Source organism: Antennarius striatus, chromosome 7 (genome assembly GCF_040054535.1).
Source record: "Antennarius striatus isolate MH-2024 chromosome 7, ASM4005453v1, whole genome shotgun sequence".
Taxonomy (NCBI): Eukaryota; Metazoa; Chordata; class Actinopteri; order Lophiiformes; family Antennariidae; genus Antennarius; species Antennarius striatus.
Window position 1 is genome coordinate 6275486 of NC_090782.1, and position 18667 is coordinate 6294152.

The following is an 18667-nucleotide window of genomic DNA, read 5'->3' on the forward strand; positions in this document are numbered from 1 at the left end:
CCTCATTCTGTTAATAACCAGAACCCTATCTATTTTGACCTGTGCACATTATCTTTTGTGGTTCTGTGGTACACAAAAAAGACTATACAGACAGGGATGTGTTGTTCAATTGCCTTTCATTATTTAATCGTAAATCACAATATAAATTTTCAGTATGTACAGGAATGTCATTTTGCTAACTGGTAGGTGTGCCCAGTAAAATATAGTGTTCTGATTGTATCAATCACAATGCTACTAAATTTGTTTCAGATGCATAGGTCTCTGAAAAACAGAGGGGTAAATGAGAAAATAAGTCCCAATTAGGTATCAGAAAATAACATATTATTTGTTACAGGAGTAGATACTTCACCACCATTAAAAAAATGAAACCACTCATAGCCATCCTCTTGAAACCTGAGCCTTGGTCTTATCACTGATAAGTTACCATGGTTATCATTCTAACATTTAGGAAATCCTTTTATTTTATGATACTCTTTTGCTGGGACACAACCCTTAAAATAACCACCATGAACAATAAGTTGTACCTCTTTTTTTGTCTTTCACATTTCAATCATTGCAGGTGTTCATGTTCAAATGCAGATTACATAATGACACATGATCTTCAAGTCCTTTTACAGGTGGTTCTAGTTATAGCTGATACAGGAGCAGCAGAAGATTCAAAGCAGGAAGACTGTGCTGGGGACCAGTCTGAGCTTCTCCACTCACTCAAGATGCAACAGGCAGACAAGCCTGCAGTCCTTTGCTGCTTAGACTGAATGACCTGTTTGTTCGAGCTCAAGTGCTGTTGGAGTCTGTCCCACACGCCAGGAGGAGAAAAGGATGGAGTCTGCCTTTCTAAAAGACACGTTCATCTGTTCCCATAAATGGGACAATCTGTGTAAAAGTTGCCATTTACAGTATAATACAGAAGAGAAATTCTATCCGCAACTTTTGCCTCTGGAGAGTTTACATGGCTGGCAATTTATATACTGTACAGTAATTATGTGCCAAATCCATTATATGTAAGTACATCAGTACTACAGACCGGACAGTGGACTTTAAAAAAAATCCACATGAGTAATTGTGTTTGTCCATATTTCAAAGGGTTTTAGAGAAAGGAAGAACATTTAAGGTGAGCAGTGAACAACAATGGACAGTTCACCCTCAATTAACCAATGTTTATGTCATGTAGAAGTGAATCCAACATATAAATAACATCTTGTTAGCTTTGATCAAAAATCTAAACAAAGGCCGAGGTAAAACTAAAAAAAAACAACATATCAAATGATATATTACAGTCTCATAGTCCTAATGGACTAAATGTATGATGTGGGTAAGTACCTGATGCCAACACATAATGTGCCATTCCTGACCCACTCAAGTCATTTTATTACTAATGTCTCATTTACAAGTAATTGAAAGAAGGGAGAGAGCTTTGCCGTCAAATCAGATGGTGCTGCTGGCGAGATGGTTTGAGCTCTGGGAGCAGGAATAGAAACCTGTTTAAGAAGGGTGGGACCACATGGAGTTACAGTCACCTTTTGGGGTAACATGCCAGAAATAAGCATCCATTGTCCCCTACCTTTCTGATAAAAGAAAAAAATTACACCCTCAAATGGGTGGTGATGGACCGAGTGTTTCAGTTTCAGAAACAAAGAAGTGTCCCAGGTTCTATTTACTCTCCTCTGTCCACTAAGGGCTGGAGGGAACATGTAAGCCATTCTCCCCTGTCCCCTTGGCCTTGTGCAGAGCAGCCTGAATACGGAAGTGTGTCCGTGATTCCATTGAGTAATTTTTATAATTTTGCCTGAAAAAAAAAAGAGCAAAGCAATCATTTACAATCACAGCAGCGTAAATTTCAATCTAAAATCTTATTTCACACTTTGTAATTAATTTATTAATGAAAACAACATCTTCCAATCTACTGAGAGAAAATGTTCTTTCTAATACTGTAAGATTAATATAAATTTACAACTCTAGCATATTTAATCTAAAATCAATTTCAAAGAAAATGACTTTGCGTAATACATATTTTATTAAACTGATTCACGCAAGAGTGGAGAATTCATGAGTGCACACAATTGTAATATGTTATTTTGGTTGAAAAACTTACTTTGCTGCTTCTAGGAGTTTGATAGCTTCATCTTTTCTGCCTTGATCCAGACACATCAGGCCATGCTCCAGAAGGGCATTAGGAACCAGGTAGTGGTCATACTTGATCAGAGTCTCACTACACATAACGCCAAAACAACAGAGACAAAGTATGAGTAGAGATAAATATCGTACAGACAAAATTGCTGTTCTGACTATACGATACATATTAGAAAGCATCACTTACTTGCAGAGAACGAGGGTAAAGTAGTGTTCGGCCTCATCTTGATGACCCAGGTGTTTGAGACACAGTCCCTTCAACAGGCTCAGCAGACACTGATCATCGATGAAGAATTCAGTTCCTGTCAAACGCACAACAGTACAATTAGGATTACTTAAATAAGTACAGTCGTTCTGTACAAACACACAAAAAGATCATTTATTCAACAAAGTCAATAAAAAGCTTACTCTAGGTGTAGTATATAGTATTGTATATACAGAATACTAAATATATAGCATATAGAATCTAAAATAAATATCACGGTATACAGTATCAATATAAAAAAAATGTTTTTTAACCCATCGGGTCAATTGTTTTTGCATACGTGGGTAGCTCTCAAGCTTAGCCTGAGCCTCGTCCAGTGTTTTCAGCATTCCTTCAGTCAGGTCTTTGTGTTTGCCAATGACTGTATAACCATTCCAGATGTACATCATTTCCTATATAAAACAAGAACACACACAACCATAAATTATGAACAACCCACAAATCTCCGAAATAAAAAGAAGAAATAACTATAATCCCAGTTCACCAAAGTTCACCAAACTGATCTGAAGCTCAACTGTTCAATCAGTCAAGGCTCTACCACCGAGTCTAGCAATTGCTTGTTGTGTAAATGGTTATGCTACAAAAACTGACCCACAGCTACAACTGTCATCAACTCCAAGTGGTGGCATGATATGTCAGAGAAGTTGGCGAGTTACATATCTCCTCACAGATGATTTTCTACTTCATGCACTTTGCATTGTAATGTCCATAAGGCCAACAGAGACAAATCCTGGTAGGTACACCCCCTTCAGGAGACACATGAACTTGAGCAGAAGAAGGTAAAAAAAAAAAAACAAGCAAAAATATGCACAAATCTCAGCATATGGATTCTAGAGACCCGTATTTCACTCAGAAAAACCCCCTCACTTTTTAATCCTCCCAGGATAAATGACAAACTCATGAAATGCCACATGGTCCACTGAACTTTCTACCCCCTCAATTTTCCACCTTGCTACAGAGCCAAGTCTGTTTTAATTTGTATGTTATGCCACATACCCCTGTCGCTTACCCCATTCAGCTTGTGTATATCAGCACTGAATAGGCAAATATTTTAACAACCAGGGCAAGGAGGGGTTGTAGGGTAAATAAAGAAGCCTAATAGAGAAGCCCATGGAGCTTGTTGAAGACCATCCTTCATGATATAAAATATTCAAAGACACTTGTCAGAACTGTCACATTAAAAGCAGCAGTAAAATAGCACATCATGGCAAACAGTACTAACCAGTGGAGGAGCAGGAAGTGGAATGGGCCTTTCTGAAAGGTAGCGACGTGCTTTCCTGATAGCAAACTTTTCTGTTGGCAAAGATTTTCCTGCTATTTTCTGCTTCAGCCCTCGGACTTGCCTGAAACATGATGAAGCATACACGTGAGTATCAGTATTATGTATAATGACACACGATTTCTTATAATTATACGTCAAAAAATGCTCAAGATGGAATCAAATGTTCGATGCACATTGTGTGCCATTATTAACATATTTGTATAGCTCCAGTTCTAGCTATATTTTCCTGTAATATAAATCCTTTCTTTGTTTTATCAATTATTTTCCCTGAAAAATCTGTATCTTCCAACAAGGTGAGATCATGTCACGGATCTGGAAGTGACTCATAAATGTTTTGCTGTGTGTGCTGTGAAAAGATTCAGCAGAAATAATTTTTCATACCTGAAAAGAGTGAATGCTGTTTCCCCAAAGGTGAGACAATCATCTGGAGTCAGCATGCTGAGATAGGCTGCTTTCATATATGCATAGGTGGCCTAAGGGAAGGACAAGGTGGTTAGCAATCCTGCTTTCTCTTTTTAAGAAACAAAACTCTTCTGTGTGGAGTTTACAGAATCCGAGCAGAAATGGAAACCTCGTGTACATTCTTACGCTGATAAGGTCGAGTCATGCATCAAGCATTTAATGGAATACGTCATTTTGTTGAACGCTTACAGAACTGTGTCTCAATGGATTTGAACCAGAAAACAACTGATTTGACTTCAATGTGTTAGTGAATAAATCATCTCCACAAGATTAAACACATTTATCAAACTAAAAATAACCATACTATCTAGGCCCACCTTGGACCAGGAGTTCTCTTTGCTGAGCAGGTCAGCATAGAAGTAGGCCATCTTCCAGTGCCTCTTGTATGTGAAACACCACATCAGCTCCCAGTAGCACATATGGTGGAACTGCTTCCATTGTTGCTGAGCCTCACAGCATTCCTCAAAACGAGTAATAGCCTGGAAGCAGAAAAAGCACACATTTTTAAAAATACTCATTGTGAATGATCTCCAGCAGTGAGCAACCTAACCCACTTTATATTGGAGTTTTAAAAAAAATTAATCAAATAAAGAGGAGGATGTGGTATTGCTTTGACAAAAGTAGAAACATGACCATTTAACCTAACAGGTCTGTCCACTGTATAACAAATAGGCTAACAGTTATATTATATATCCTGTATGAAAATTAAAATTGTCTATATGAATAGGGCAGTGCAAAATGGCTTCATGATGAGCACTCACAGCATCCAGGTTGCCTTTGATTTCTTCTATTCGACCAGCAAAAAACAAGAAGATGGATCCCTGGAAGTAACAACAACTGGAAGTTTGAATGATGTTTCATTATGAAGCAGATTTTGAGAAAACACTTCATATTCTGGCAAACCTTGGGATATTTTTTGAGATAAGGCTGCAGCAGTTTCTCTGCATCTTCCACATCTCCTTCTCCAGTGCCTGCGAGAGATGAATCAAACAAAACCAGATAACTGTCTGTTTCTGCTCGGTTGGTTTGGGTTGCAATTACATGTGTATTTCTTTGCTTACCTAGTATAAAAGTCATGAAAGTGTGATAACATAGTAGCAGCATATTACATAGGAAGGACCTGAAGGTACTTTCTGCAGAGCCCTCCTGAAGCTGCTGAAGGCCAAACTCCTGAAAGAAGACATGCATGTGAGTGGAGCGCACACTAATGCGTTTGGTGAAGGTCCCTGTGCAAGTAAATCACAAATTAATTATAGGGGTTTTTTTTTAATTCACTTTGTGGTGAAGGCAACAGCATTTGGTAATATGTATATATGAAATGTACATGTAACTGGTTCCAATTAACAATAACTGAGGAAAATGTACATACATTCTACATAAACACAATAACTCATGAAGGAATTTTTTTATATTTAACCATAAAAAAGAAAAAGACTACAATAAGAGATCATGTCACAAAGAACTGCAGCGATTAACTAATATGATCAAAAGAATTGTTTCAAATATTGTTCAGAATCAGAATATAAGTAAAACAGAAGTAATTTAAATTATTTATTCTGTGGGGCTCAAAACCAATTGACCCACAGAAATAAGCTACATTACATTACTACTGTATTTTATTTCATTCATGTGTTGTTTTTATGTCCTGTGTAAGGGAATAGTATTTTTGTATTAAAGTTAAATAACCTCAACTGGCAACTATAGATTAAATTTTAATAAATAACGAGTACTTCACACAAAGCACAGAACAACTCATCCTCTGTCAAACATCTCTGCCTCAACCCATTACACCCTCAGTCCTAGCAGCTGTCACACATGTCAGCCATAACTGCCTCTCACTTTCCAGTAAAACTTACCTTATTTCCAGAAAAACCGACAAATTCCAGCAGCTTGAGTGTCCGCGTGGGCAACATGGAAATCATCTGCAGGAAGTAGACAAGAGCTGGGAATTTAAGGCGAGCAGCACAAGAGATTCTGTTTGGTGATTTAGTGATGTAATTTGTCACAGTTGTCGGTGTTGCTTTTAGTCATGACTCTCTCACATAAAACACCAGGTGAGCAATGATGCTTCACATCTAACATAAGGACAGAAATGGAAACAATCAGTGGTACGCTTACGAGATTGAAGGCTCCAACTCCGAGTTTGACCCCACCCACAAAGTGACCATGGTTATCACCATGAGTGTATCCAGAAGACTGGAGCACTGTGTGTAGCTCTCTGAAGGCAAGGAAGAAGGAAGCAGAGGATGATTTTGATGTAATGAGGAAGGGTTACGGTTACGGTTTGGGCTAGAGTTAGGGTTGAAATTATGAGCATTCATAATTTTCAGATCCTTACTTATATGTCTGGTAGCTGTTCCTCACTTTTATTCCACCTTTGATAAAACTGATCATGTTTTCATCCTAAAAAAATGAGGGTAATGAATTCATTAATGCAAATATAAACGCAGTTACTGGTGCTGGTGTCAGTGGCCTCGGCCTTCTCCTGACCTGAAGGAAGGTGAGTGCTGCCCTCTGCAGGAGACACTCCGCATAGCAGACTTCAGCATGGAGCTCCTCTGAGGTGAAAACCATACGTCAAAGTTACCATCAGCCTGACAGCTGCAGCATAATAGCAATGGCAAATATATATACACACACATCCATCCCTACAAAATACACACATTCATATACACACATCAGAAGCAAAGATTCAAGTAGTGTTTGCTAGTTTTCTCCTTGAACGATAATATAGTACTCATCCTGTCAACACGGGAGTTTACTGACCTTCTGTGAAGCTTTTAGTGAAACTTGATTTCTTACGGTGTCTGAATAACAAAACACAAAACCATCATCACTATCAATCGCTGGTGAGTTTGCTGAACTGAAAACCTTCCAGATTGTTTTTCCAGCTGCACTGATTTGTGCAATTATGAGTTCGATCATGACAGATCTTTATACAGTGGCTCAAGGACAAATGTTAGCTGGTATTTGTTTAGGTGATTCCATTGATATTACAAAAGGGATACAACATCACATGTGAAAATATTAAACTTTAAATTAGCAGTACAAGTGTTATTATTAAACATCGGTTTTATGTCAGTTTACTTGATTCATTTCATGATTGTTTCTTTTAAAAGATAAAATTCATATCAGGATGCAACTGTGAAGGACCATTGTATCAGTATTATTTCACCGTGGTGATTCAGGAAAGTCTTACTGCTGGCAGATAGCCTGGGCTTCCTTCATGGTGTTTCCTGCAGCCAAGATGTGTTGGGGTTCAAAGGTCATCATTGCTTGCATCTCTAAGATGGTAGCATAGGTCAGGGCATGGTACATGCTATCTTTGGCTCTGTAAAAAAAAACAGAACACACCATATTTGTTTTAAGTTATACAGCATTAGCCTTTTAAATGAAAGATAAAGTTAAATCAATGACATCATCAGATCTGCTGCTGTTTCTGCTGTGCTGACACAGACAGAAAAGAAACAGGATATTGATGTGGTAGTCAGCCAGTTAAGATAAAAGATGGAGCAATGCGGTAAAAGAATATGAGAAGCTGTAATCAGATAATTATATCTGCTTCCAACACATGGGTGTGACTGAATGGCTGGAGGACTCTAATCCAACACAGCGAATATAAAGAATGCTGTCTATTTATGGACGTGGCTACTGGTGAGTCATATACAGTACTGCAGTTTCATAGAGTGAAAGTGTGCTGTCACACACATTACTACAGTACATACACATGTTGATCTGGATGAAAGAGCTTTTCCTTTCAGTCAGAAAACATTATTTAAAACAAAATAGCAGAGAGTTGTCATGATTACGTGACCCTACTGCCTTCAGATGTGATGTACACAGAGGTGTGTAGACAGGAATGCTGTTTGTCTGCATAAGTGACATTTCCCTGAGTCATGTGACCACCCTCCATGATGCTGCTCATTTTGCACTGGTTAATTTATGTGAATGCTGGAAGCTTCCTTTGTACTGTCAGGCACACCACACTAATAATCTTCTAATAAGTGATAGCGAGGTTCAGGCAGGTGACAGAGACGGTTCGCTGAGCTCCAAGGAGCACAGAAGCTGATCATGTAAGCTTGAATATAGCAACCAATCAGGAAGCAACAACACACTCTTACCTGTCCTGACTTTCATTACGTCATTTATGTAACCTGACAGTCAAACCTCAAACTTAACAGCCTCATGAGATTCTGAATATTTCACAGGAGAATCTGGATTTTTTTTTAACAACATCACTTGAAGTTGAAGCTGGCCCCTCGGATATTTTTCACCACAATCTTCCCTAATGTGAGAGGAAAGTAGCGTCGTTCCTTCTCAAGAACACGTGCGCGATCACGCTTTGCATTGCTTCTGCATGTGGTTGTAACAAACAGGAAGTGGCAAGTGCATCACTGCAGAGTTTATGGTTATAAACGTGAATCACTGTTTTCTAATATCTTAGCAGACACTAGCATCTATTCTTTGAAGTCCATGTTATTAAGCAGTGTAGAGAAAAATAGAATCAGAACATTGTCACAACTTTTCAGTATGAGGCTACTTGTTATCATCTGCTGTCAGTCCTGCACACACTCGCTTCGACAGCTGTGAGGAATGGGGGCAGGACTGATCCTGACAATTAGATACCACCGTTACGGCTGTGGTGTGGTGGCATGTTTCAACAGAAAGCTGGTGGATAAAACTCAGCTGAACAGGTCTGTGATTGAGGGCCGACTTTAAGTAAAAAGAACATAAGACACAAGGCTAGTTGCTTAGCAAGCAATATTATATAACGGAATGAAAGGAAAGCAGCCTCAAATATCCACATCCTTTAATAGAATGGCAATATAAAAAACATTGCAACACTTATACAGTGTGTGTGAGTGTGTGTGTTTGTGTGCGTCGCACGTAGAGTCTAGTATACCTTTTCCCCACCTGAACACATCAGAACAGAGCTGACGTGGAAAAGGTCGAACAAAGAGAGAACTGGAAAGGTTGACTAAGGCAGAGGACAAATGCTGAGGAGGAACTCTACTTGTTTAGAAGTCAGCATGTCTTTTTTGCACAGCTGCAAACGTCATTGCTCCGAGGAAATGTTACATAAGTCCAAAATCTAAAGCCACCGAATTTCTTCTTCAAAAAATATTTTGAGAGCAGCACGTAGAAAAATGCTCAAGGTAATTCACACGCCACAATCAGATGTAAATACAAAAGTCAAGTTGCATCCTTCAGAATTATTAAATTAATACTGTTGAGAGGTCGAGAGAGAGGTCAAAAGTTTTTCTTCTCCTCCTCAAATATTAACTAAGAACGGGCAAAATATTACTCTTATTTTGTTTTGCACTCCACACACACACACACACACACACACACACACAAACACAAACACATGAAATTATAAAATCACCTTAAAGTTAAGGTCGTCAACCAATCTTAAGAAACTCCAGTCAATTCTTTTTATGCCCTTTTCGACTGCTAAATTTCGTTCTGTATGGTCTGTGAAGGTTAAATCCAGCCATCTATGCCTAAATCAAAATTGCCATAAAACAACAACCAAATTCTTACGCAAACACACAATTTCATATTAAATTAGACAATTTATTTTGAATCCCACAAAGTACCAAGCTTTTCTGTCTTTTTTATTATCATCTCCATGCATATCTGACACAGAATGCCACTAAAATCCACCAATTTACAGCACTGTGTACAGTGTGATTCAGTACATTAAGCTGTTCCAATAGATGACTGAAAAGTTTATAGTTCATGAGTACTCTACGAACAAAAAATTACATTTATATAGCTCAGCAGACAAAACAGCACCAAACACACCATCAATAGATGTCAATCAAGCAGTACCAGATTACAAAAAGAAAGTAAAACCTAAAGGAAAGATGTTCAACTTGTTCATAAACTGGTATTTAAAGGAAGACACTGAGGCTAAGGAGTGGCTCACAGCCACTGAAAGAAAATAGGGGGTAGGAAATATAACATTGCCAAGAAGGGTGGGACAACAGACAATAGAGAGGATGAGCCACGAATAATGGAGAAACTTGAAAACACAGTGTAAGAATATAAAACCAGCGTCAGCAGCACACAAAAACTACAACATTTAATCCCTCCCCATCAGAGAAGCCGGTACATGTTTCTCACCTGTTAGTGTGCTGATTTAAACTTTACTATTACCGTTAGTATATTGGCTATGAAAAAAACAAAACAAAAATGATGACATGTGACAAATTAACAAGTTTACAGCAAAGTTTTACAAGTTTGCTGTGACTTTTAAAAGATTAAATTATCCCTTCAACAGACAAATTCTGAGTAGCAAATGGTACACCACAAATAATTCAATATATCTTATGAGGAAATTATGTAGAGGTCATGAAAGGCAAACACTAAATTAACAACAGTATTCAACTATGAAGTACGTGTGATTAAAAAATAAAAACTTCGACTGTCAAGTGACATGTTGCGTTTCCCAAATTTTCAAAGAAGTCTTATACAAACTGATTAGTGTGTGTGTGTGCGTGTGCATGTGTGTGTGTATATAAATTAAGTGTAATATATAATAATGAAATTATGTAGAGAGAGAGAAGCATCCACATTGTCTACCCTTCAGCATGATGTCAGTGTAAAAAGGAATATTATCACGCTTTTGCTAAGCATGTGATGCTCATCATATTTACCATATTAGCTGAGCACTCCTACATTTAGTGAATGCTCCATTATAAACATTAAAAAACATCTACAGGCCTTCATCAAAGACTTATATCACAGGAAGTCATGATGGAGAGCCAACATCAATACCAGGACCCTGAAACTCAAGCAGCTGAATGGAATGAATCATCTTTTCATTTTTTTATGGGCTTTTCTGTCGTGTTATATGGGAAGAAATTTACTTAACATGAATGTGGATTCAAGAAAGAAATGTTAACCGTGTAACACCCGTATCTAACGTCTAAAAATATCGCTGCTTACATAACATCATCTGCTTGTTTCTGATTCATTCTGTTTGTCCGTGAAAGCAGAAAGCCAGGTGCTCTGAGATCCATTAGTGCAGTGACTTTCTGCCAGGTGCTGCAGGCTCTCCTACCTGCTTCTGAGTCGATCCTGCGCCTCCTGAAAGCGGTTTGTGAGGAACAGATCGAGGGCAGCCATGCAGTCCTCCAGAGACAGCGACAGGTCAGAGCGAGAGCACCTGAGAACGGGAACAGACACAGGATGTGGATGAGAAGAGAAGAATACGCAGAAAAGTCATTAAACTAATAAATAAACAGAGCTGACTGACGTGAGGAAGAGTGATCACCACGAGGAATCAACTTATCTGGAATACCGATTCTACTGGGAAAGTCTGGTGTTGTTAAATGTGCAATGTCATTAAAGCGCAGCTTTACTGTCCTCATATCCATTTCCACACAGATGGAGGAGTATCTTCAAGTGCAGAACAACAGAGTTTAGTCGTTTCATCATCCGTACCCAGGTCAACCTCACAATTAAACCTAACATCCTTCCACCCAACATCCACCCAAATACTGAATTAAAACCCATTCACAAAGTTGAGCAATCTTGTGGTCAAACAAACAAACAAACAAACAAACAAACCACCAACTGGGGTGACAACTTCTCCCGACTCCCATTGGTAAATGTAATGAATGTGTAAAACAGTGGTGACTAATAGACAAAATTCACTTTACATTCCTGCCCATTAGAAACACAGAGGAATTCACAGAAGAGCTCGCTCAGCACGCACGCACGCACGCACACACACACACACACACACACACAACCATAAAGGAACACACATATCGGTGCAGCTCCAGCTAATTACATGCGGGTGACCGCTCTGCTCACCATATGACCAGCAGCAAGTTGAGCCTCCTGATAACAGCAGCGGATTCACAACTGTGACGGCTGTCAGAGTCACGTATGTTCAGAGAGTCATGTATGTTCAGAGAGTCATGCATGTTCAGAGTCATGTATGCTCGGGACATGTCTTCATTTGGGCTCACAATCAACATTTCCAAAAACAGGACAGACAGACCCAACAATGAGGAATCAATTAGAACGACAGGTTGTGTAGACATATTATATAAATTAAAATGAGGCATGAATTACAATATTTCCAAGTAAACATTTTCTAATTCAATACCGTGTAATGAGACATAAAGGGATCAATAGTACATTAAAAATACTGTACTGCCAACACCCATTTCTGTCATTGGCCTGAAAGATAATGCTTCACTTCCACGTTTAGGAGCCGGAGGTTACGGACAAACCGGTCCAACCACAGCGTTCTCTACTGGGTCAGAACATTCTGCCTGTAGGAGGAGATGGACTGCAGCTACCTGCTGTCACTTTAGGTCACAACAACACACCAACAGTTCACTCACAGGGAAATCTGTCCCCGTTGTCTTTCGTGTGTTTTGGAGGCTAAAACCAAACTGAGCATCATTAACCATTCTTGTGCTGACTCAGCACTGCCTGTATCCGCTCCCTCGATCTAAATTACAATTAACGACCCCGGCTCTAACTTGATCAACCTCACAGTTACTACAAAACATCATTCTGTCTTCCTAAGACGATCATAACTTTTACAAAGTCATGACCAGTTCGTCACAAAATGTTTCGACCTCAGGATCAAACAGTGGAATCACATCAAATAGTTTGTTACGGTTAACTGTTTAGTTACAAAGTCAAACTATCCCTAACTTAACCATTTAAGAAAACAGGGTTTTGTACATTTGCACCTAAAACAAAATGTGAAGACAAGAACCCATCTCTGCAGTCAGTGTGCAAAGATTACCACAAGACAGACACTGTCCTTTGTATGAAGTAATGACTCCTAATTGTCCGAAAGAAGGAAAAGGCATGACAAACAACACAATGAGGAGAGTCTGTTAGGTGCAGGACGTGCATACCGACAATTACTGTCCTGATAATTTAATTCAAGCTCAGGTCAGCTGAAACTCGGTCTTGATTTCTCCAGAGAGCAACTTACACAATAATCACAAACACCCACACATAGATAAAACCACTTCGCACACAATCACTTTTCAGTATATAGCATGTGCTTTACCAAACCTAGATGACACAGACACACACACACACATACACACACACACACACACACATACAAATACACATCTCCAGCAGTGACCAGGCATGAGTTTACTTCCGATCTAGGGCCACAACACAACAAGCTGGTGTAATACCTCGCCACAGGCCTCGTGATGGTAAAACAGAGCAGACCGAGCGAGTTTGTCCACAAACCTGAGTGTGACAGCTTATCAACACACACCTACACAGCATTATATAGAGGACACAACACACTGTCAAAATCATACAGTAAGTGTCTTACCCGTTCGACACAGTCTCTTCCTCTCCTGACATTTTCATCTGTCAAACTGTGTGTGGAAGAAGGAAGAAAGAGAAGGAGAAGGAGGACAGGGGTAAAGAAACCTACACGAGTGACTGAGCCTGGAGGCTTTAGTGCAGCGTAATGCTGTGTGTCTCAGCAACAAGAGCAGCAGCAGGAGGGTAGGGGAGTGAGAGACGGAGAGCCGGGAGAATGAAGAGAGAGAGAGAGAGGGAGAGAGAGAGGGAGAGAGAGAGGAGGAGGAAGGATGCAGCAGAAACAGCAGATCTTAATAAGATCGGGATGACTATCACACATGAGGGGAGGGAACATAGTCTATCTGTGTTGTCTGGAGCTGACAAACAAAACCAGCCTGTCCCACTGCTTAGATCACAATCGCCAGGCTTCACACTGCAGTCCATGCTCCCATTGGTTAGTACAAAGTTGGGGCAGAGGGAAACGGCCAACATTAACAGCTTCAACATGTATGGTATATAGCATGAAGAACTGTTAATACTCAAAAGGACGGACGTGTGATGAGTAGGAATGAAAACAAATTAGAAGTCCTTCATCCAAAACCAGTGAGAAACTTGGTGCTCCCTGGTGAAAAAAGTGAGGATTGAGAAGACTAAAAAAAGAAGCTGGTGTTCAGAGTGTCAGCCTGTCCTGTCTGCGGCAGTGCTGAGTCGCTGCAGTGACCGGACTCCAGAAATAGAAGGCATAGATGCAGCACGGCAGCTCCCAGTGAATGTGAAACCATGAATAGAAGAAAACAAGTAGAGGAAACCATGTCATTTGATAAACTGTGTGTGTGTGTGTGTGTGTGTGTGTGTGTGTGTGTGTGTGTGTGTGTGTGTGTGTGTGTGTGTGTGTGTGTGTGTGTGTGTGTGTGTGTGTGTGTGCAAACACAGACCGACACACAGTCATCACACATCAGCCGCTCCTCATCAGTAGTAATTAGAGACATGCTGTTCTTCACAGATTGGTCCTTTCATTGGAAACTCTTTGACATGGTGTAGTCATAAAAACAACAGATGCTCATTCAGAAGGTCTGCTCTGAAAAAGGCTCGTCTTCTCTTATCTAGTCGGAAAGCTGCTAATATAATTGACTTTTGTCATGAGATAGCTCAAGAATAAGTGCACCAATATTTCACTTCTAAGTCCTTTTTCATTGCTGTCAATTAATGAAAGAAACTGTTGAGGGACTTCTTGATTAATAAAGTCATTTTTATAATAATAATAATAAGAAACTAATAAGAAACTTTATCATTCTTGACAACTGACAGCAAAAATGCTGCGCATGGCTAGTAGTTTGGAGAGAGGGTGGCCAGTTCAAGACTGGCATTAACCAAAGTTCTGTACAGAGTGTGAACTGGTAGCTAGAGAGGTGTCAGTTCACCTCCTGTGAACTGCAGAGGAGCCCTTGAGCAAGGAACCGAAACCGACAAACCTTCTCCTATTGCGCTGCTACGTGGATGCACATCACTACGCCATCTCTCTCACGTCATTGGATGTTTGCTGTGTGTGTGTGTGTGTGTGTGTGTGTGTGTGTGTGTGTGTGTGTGTGTGTGTGTGTGTGCGTGCACTCTGGCCCGTAAGTGTTAGGAATATATCCCCACTAATAAAGGAACTTTCTTCCTTCTTCTTTCTTAAATCACCTTTTATCATCTTCACAACATCAGAAAAAAAAAAAATCCATGTTGAATTAAAAAAACATTCCAACTCAATTGCTAATTTTTTTCACTTGCTGGAATAACAGTGATTGTTTTGTCAGAGTTATCGTAGCAGACACAAACCTCCTAAATATTCTCAACAGTAGAGACCACCCACAAAATGAACAAACACAAAACTAGAAATCCTCTGCTTAGTTTTACAGAATATTACAACTCTACATGGAGAAAGAGGAAAATGGATCTGTAGGACACAAACACGACCACACACACACACACACACACACACACACACACACACACACACACACACACACACACACACACACACACACACACACGCTCTTTTCCAACACCAACATCCAGAAAACAAAAAGATCACACACGCAGTCTGACTGCTCACCATAGTTAATAGTTTTCTCTATCATAAAGACACAGTGATAATAGTAAAGCACGTTGAACAGCGTAGAAACGCCGTGGGTTCAAGAGGGACGTAAGCAGGTCTGATCTGTATCTGTCTTTACGGTGGACAGCTGGGTTTGGTTAAAGAAATGTAAAAACTATCTAGGGCTTTTGACTAAATGTAAAAATACACAAAAGAATTCTCTTGCTGGGATAGAAGACAAGTATTTCTGGTCAACATTTGAATATGAAGGCATTATTTGTGTTTTGTTGGACAGAGCTGTTCAGCTGTTACCAACTTTTCCTGTCCTTATGCTAAGTCAGACTAAGCTAAACCAAGCTATTCTAAGACAAGCATTTCCTGGCTGTGACTTCACTCACAACAAGGAAGCAAATATTCTCAACTGACAAACATCAGTTATTGCACAGACAAAATAATAGTTTGCCACGTCATTGGTCTAGTTAGCACCTTTCACTTCGATGTGTTCAGTTAACTTCTTTTCTTTAATCAACCAAGCTTTCCCTTCCTCAGCCCTTCTCCTCCTCAGGCTTCCAATAAATCCTAACATACATGCCTCGACAGGGAACAAAATGCAAATGGAACACACCGACACTCATTTAGTCATACCTGTACACAGACACGAGAGGCAACTCAGTGCGACTGATGTGTGGAAACCGGGGGAAGGCTGTGATTATGTCGATGACCTATTTTCACACTTCCCTCGCTGCCATTCAAGAACAAGTAACTTGAGAGCTTCTCCGGACAACAGTGGATCTCACCGAGTGTATTTGTTGTAATCAAACCAGAGACATGCTTCACAATCAACCCATTGTCTGGTCTTACCCATTTGATGGACTTGTTGCTTCCAGACCGTCTTTGTCATTTGGTAACTGTAACCTGGAAGGGACAAACAAAATCAAGGGTGTTTTCGAGAAAAGACGGAATTCTCACGACACTGAAAGCCAGCTGAGAGGATGGCTATTGTTGGTTTGGGGAACATGAGGAGCCACACAACACATGAGGACACTCCCACGTTTGGGAACATGCATGGTTAATTCTTTTGATAACTAGAAAACTTGGAGAAACTCTGAGATCAAAAAGACTAAAAACCATTGTCACAGATCACTTTTTATCTGGTTTTATTTTCCATTCAGACACTCACCTAAAGTCTGTGATGATGGGATCCAATTCTGGAGTGTTTATGACTGACAACCTGGAAAAACACAAATGTTAGCTGGCGCAGGAAAACACACTCGTAGGAGTTGGAGGATATTTGCTTTGGTTGCTCAGAGACAGAGCTTTAAAGGAAATGGAGAATCCGATTCGACGCACATATTACCAATAATAAACCTGATTCTAAATGTTAGGAGGTTTCCAGGTTGACCTCATTTGGCATGATGACTAAAGTGACGTCATCAGCAATGAAACGTTTTAATGTGGTCACTTTTACTGGGTGGGAAATCGTCTTTATTAGGTCGGCTGATCTATTTTCATGTCAGTAAGTCTTCTTAACTGTATTATTGTTTCTAATTATTAGCGACATACCTATGAAACGTTTGTTGTTAGCCGTGAGCAGCGAAGCGTTTGCGGGTTTTCGTCACACAGTTGATTGTTCTCGTCACTAAGAATAAATCAGTGTGAGTACAATGTGAACATACCGGCTTGGGGAGTCTGGGCTGTCGTGTACATCTTGCACTTGCATGGCGTCTCTGAGAAGAGGCCAGAAGTCAGTTTAGAGAGGAGATCGGACTGGGTCTCATGGTGGTGAGAGGGGATGAGTGCTAACACACTTGAGGTCTCTATAGATAGCTTCACTTAACACTGATGGTAGTTACTAGACAAACACATTCATGAGTCATTACAGTGGACCAGTGAGAAGAGGCTGCGAGCAGTCAAGTAAATAACACAAAACTAAAAGACCTAGGGAAGACAATTCTCTGGTTTACAGATCGGGGTCAGTCCAGTGGTTTCCAGGGTCGACATGTGACCCCACATCACAGGATGCTCATCTGTCAGATGTCTGAAGAAGCAAAACAACTTTACAAAAAAATCAAAGATGACGGAAGAGTTTAGTGGAAATATCATTTGGTGAAACTGTTTTAGAATTTCTCTAACTCTACTAGAATTCTGGCCCGGAGGTTTGTTCTGAATCACTCCATGTGGTTGGATCGTCCCATTAGAACACACACTTACATATACACACACACACACACACACACTATAGTACATAAATAACTATTATGAACTATTTTAAAGTCATAGTATTTCAGAACAAACATCTCAATGAACGCAGGTAAGAATATAGAAAACAGCATAAGATAGAATAAGAAATATTATTAATAAGAATAATTTTTTTTTTAAAAATGCTTTGAAGCACAAGAGAACAAAAAACAACAACCTGAAACATGACTGGTGACGTCACGGACAGGTTTTACTGTCAGTATTGAGGAATGTGTGTTTTATTTCCTCCCAACTCCATCAGAACAGTTCATGAAGAGAAAGTTACTGAGGTCAGGTCTCTAACACCGGCCTGGACTCTGGAGTCCACAGAACCCCCCCACCCGCCCCGGGGGGAGCCTCCACATTTACCTGATGCTCTTTAAAAACACCTGGAGGCAGGACTCGCACTGACTCACCGAAACGTTTTCCACAAACTCACTTTTTGCCGTCACATTTCTTCCCGCTTTGTCTTAAATTGCTGATAAAACTCATTCCACAGCCGTGGGATCCCGCGACACCACAGAATTACCCCGCGACACTCCGGTGCTCACAGGTCGGACATGGACGGGAGTGACGGCGGCAGCTGCTTCCTGAGACCTGACGTGGAAAGGTGTGTGTGTGTGTGTGTGTGTGTGTGAGGGTCACTCCAAAACACCGCAACGAAGCTCCGCAACCAAGAGCCGCACGGCGCGGCTGCGGGGCCCTAAAGGCCGTCTCTTTACCGGTCCATTAGGGGGGGGTCAGCTATTAACAGGAAAACATTTAAACCCCAGTTATATAGGGAGCGGTATATACTGTATTTACAGTACATGTCCTAATAGACATTAAAAAAAAATTTAAAAATAGACATAAAAATATTAATGTCTTATTATTTTAAACATTAGTTTTACAAGAATTCAACAAT

At 40.0% G+C, this 18667-nt stretch overlaps 1 protein-coding gene across 4 annotated transcripts; it reads right to left on the reverse strand.

Annotated features, from left to right (window-relative positions):
• Positions 1 to 105: 105 nt before the first annotated feature.
• Positions 106 to 18367, reverse strand: ttc39a (tetratricopeptide repeat domain 39A). Of its 4 annotated transcripts, none has more exons than XM_068318707.1 (21): positions 18203 to 18367; positions 17202 to 17252; positions 16706 to 16756; positions 16387 to 16440; positions 11209 to 11313; positions 7339 to 7470; positions 6906 to 6946; positions 6630 to 6697; positions 6478 to 6542; positions 6258 to 6357; positions 5996 to 6061; positions 5201 to 5309; positions 5043 to 5110; positions 4901 to 4960; positions 4457 to 4618; positions 4059 to 4150; positions 3618 to 3738; positions 2676 to 2787; positions 2318 to 2432; positions 2093 to 2209; positions 106 to 1786 (listed from the first exon to the last, which is right to left on the reverse strand). In XM_068318707.1, the coding sequence occupies exons 1-21, from the start codon at positions 18253 to 18255 to the stop codon at positions 1672 to 1674; spliced, it is 1857 nt and encodes a 618-aa protein (XP_068174808.1). In that variant the 5' UTR covers positions 18256 to 18367; the 3' UTR covers positions 106 to 1671. The 4 variants fall into 4 exon arrangements, with proteins under 4 accessions (XP_068174808.1, XP_068174809.1, XP_068174810.1 ...); XM_068318708.1 differs by having other exon boundaries at positions 18180 to 18270; XM_068318709.1 differs by lacking the exons at positions 16387 to 16440; positions 16706 to 16756; positions 17202 to 17252; positions 18203 to 18367 and adding an exon at positions 13474 to 13683.
• Positions 18368 to 18667: the final 300 nt, after the last annotated feature.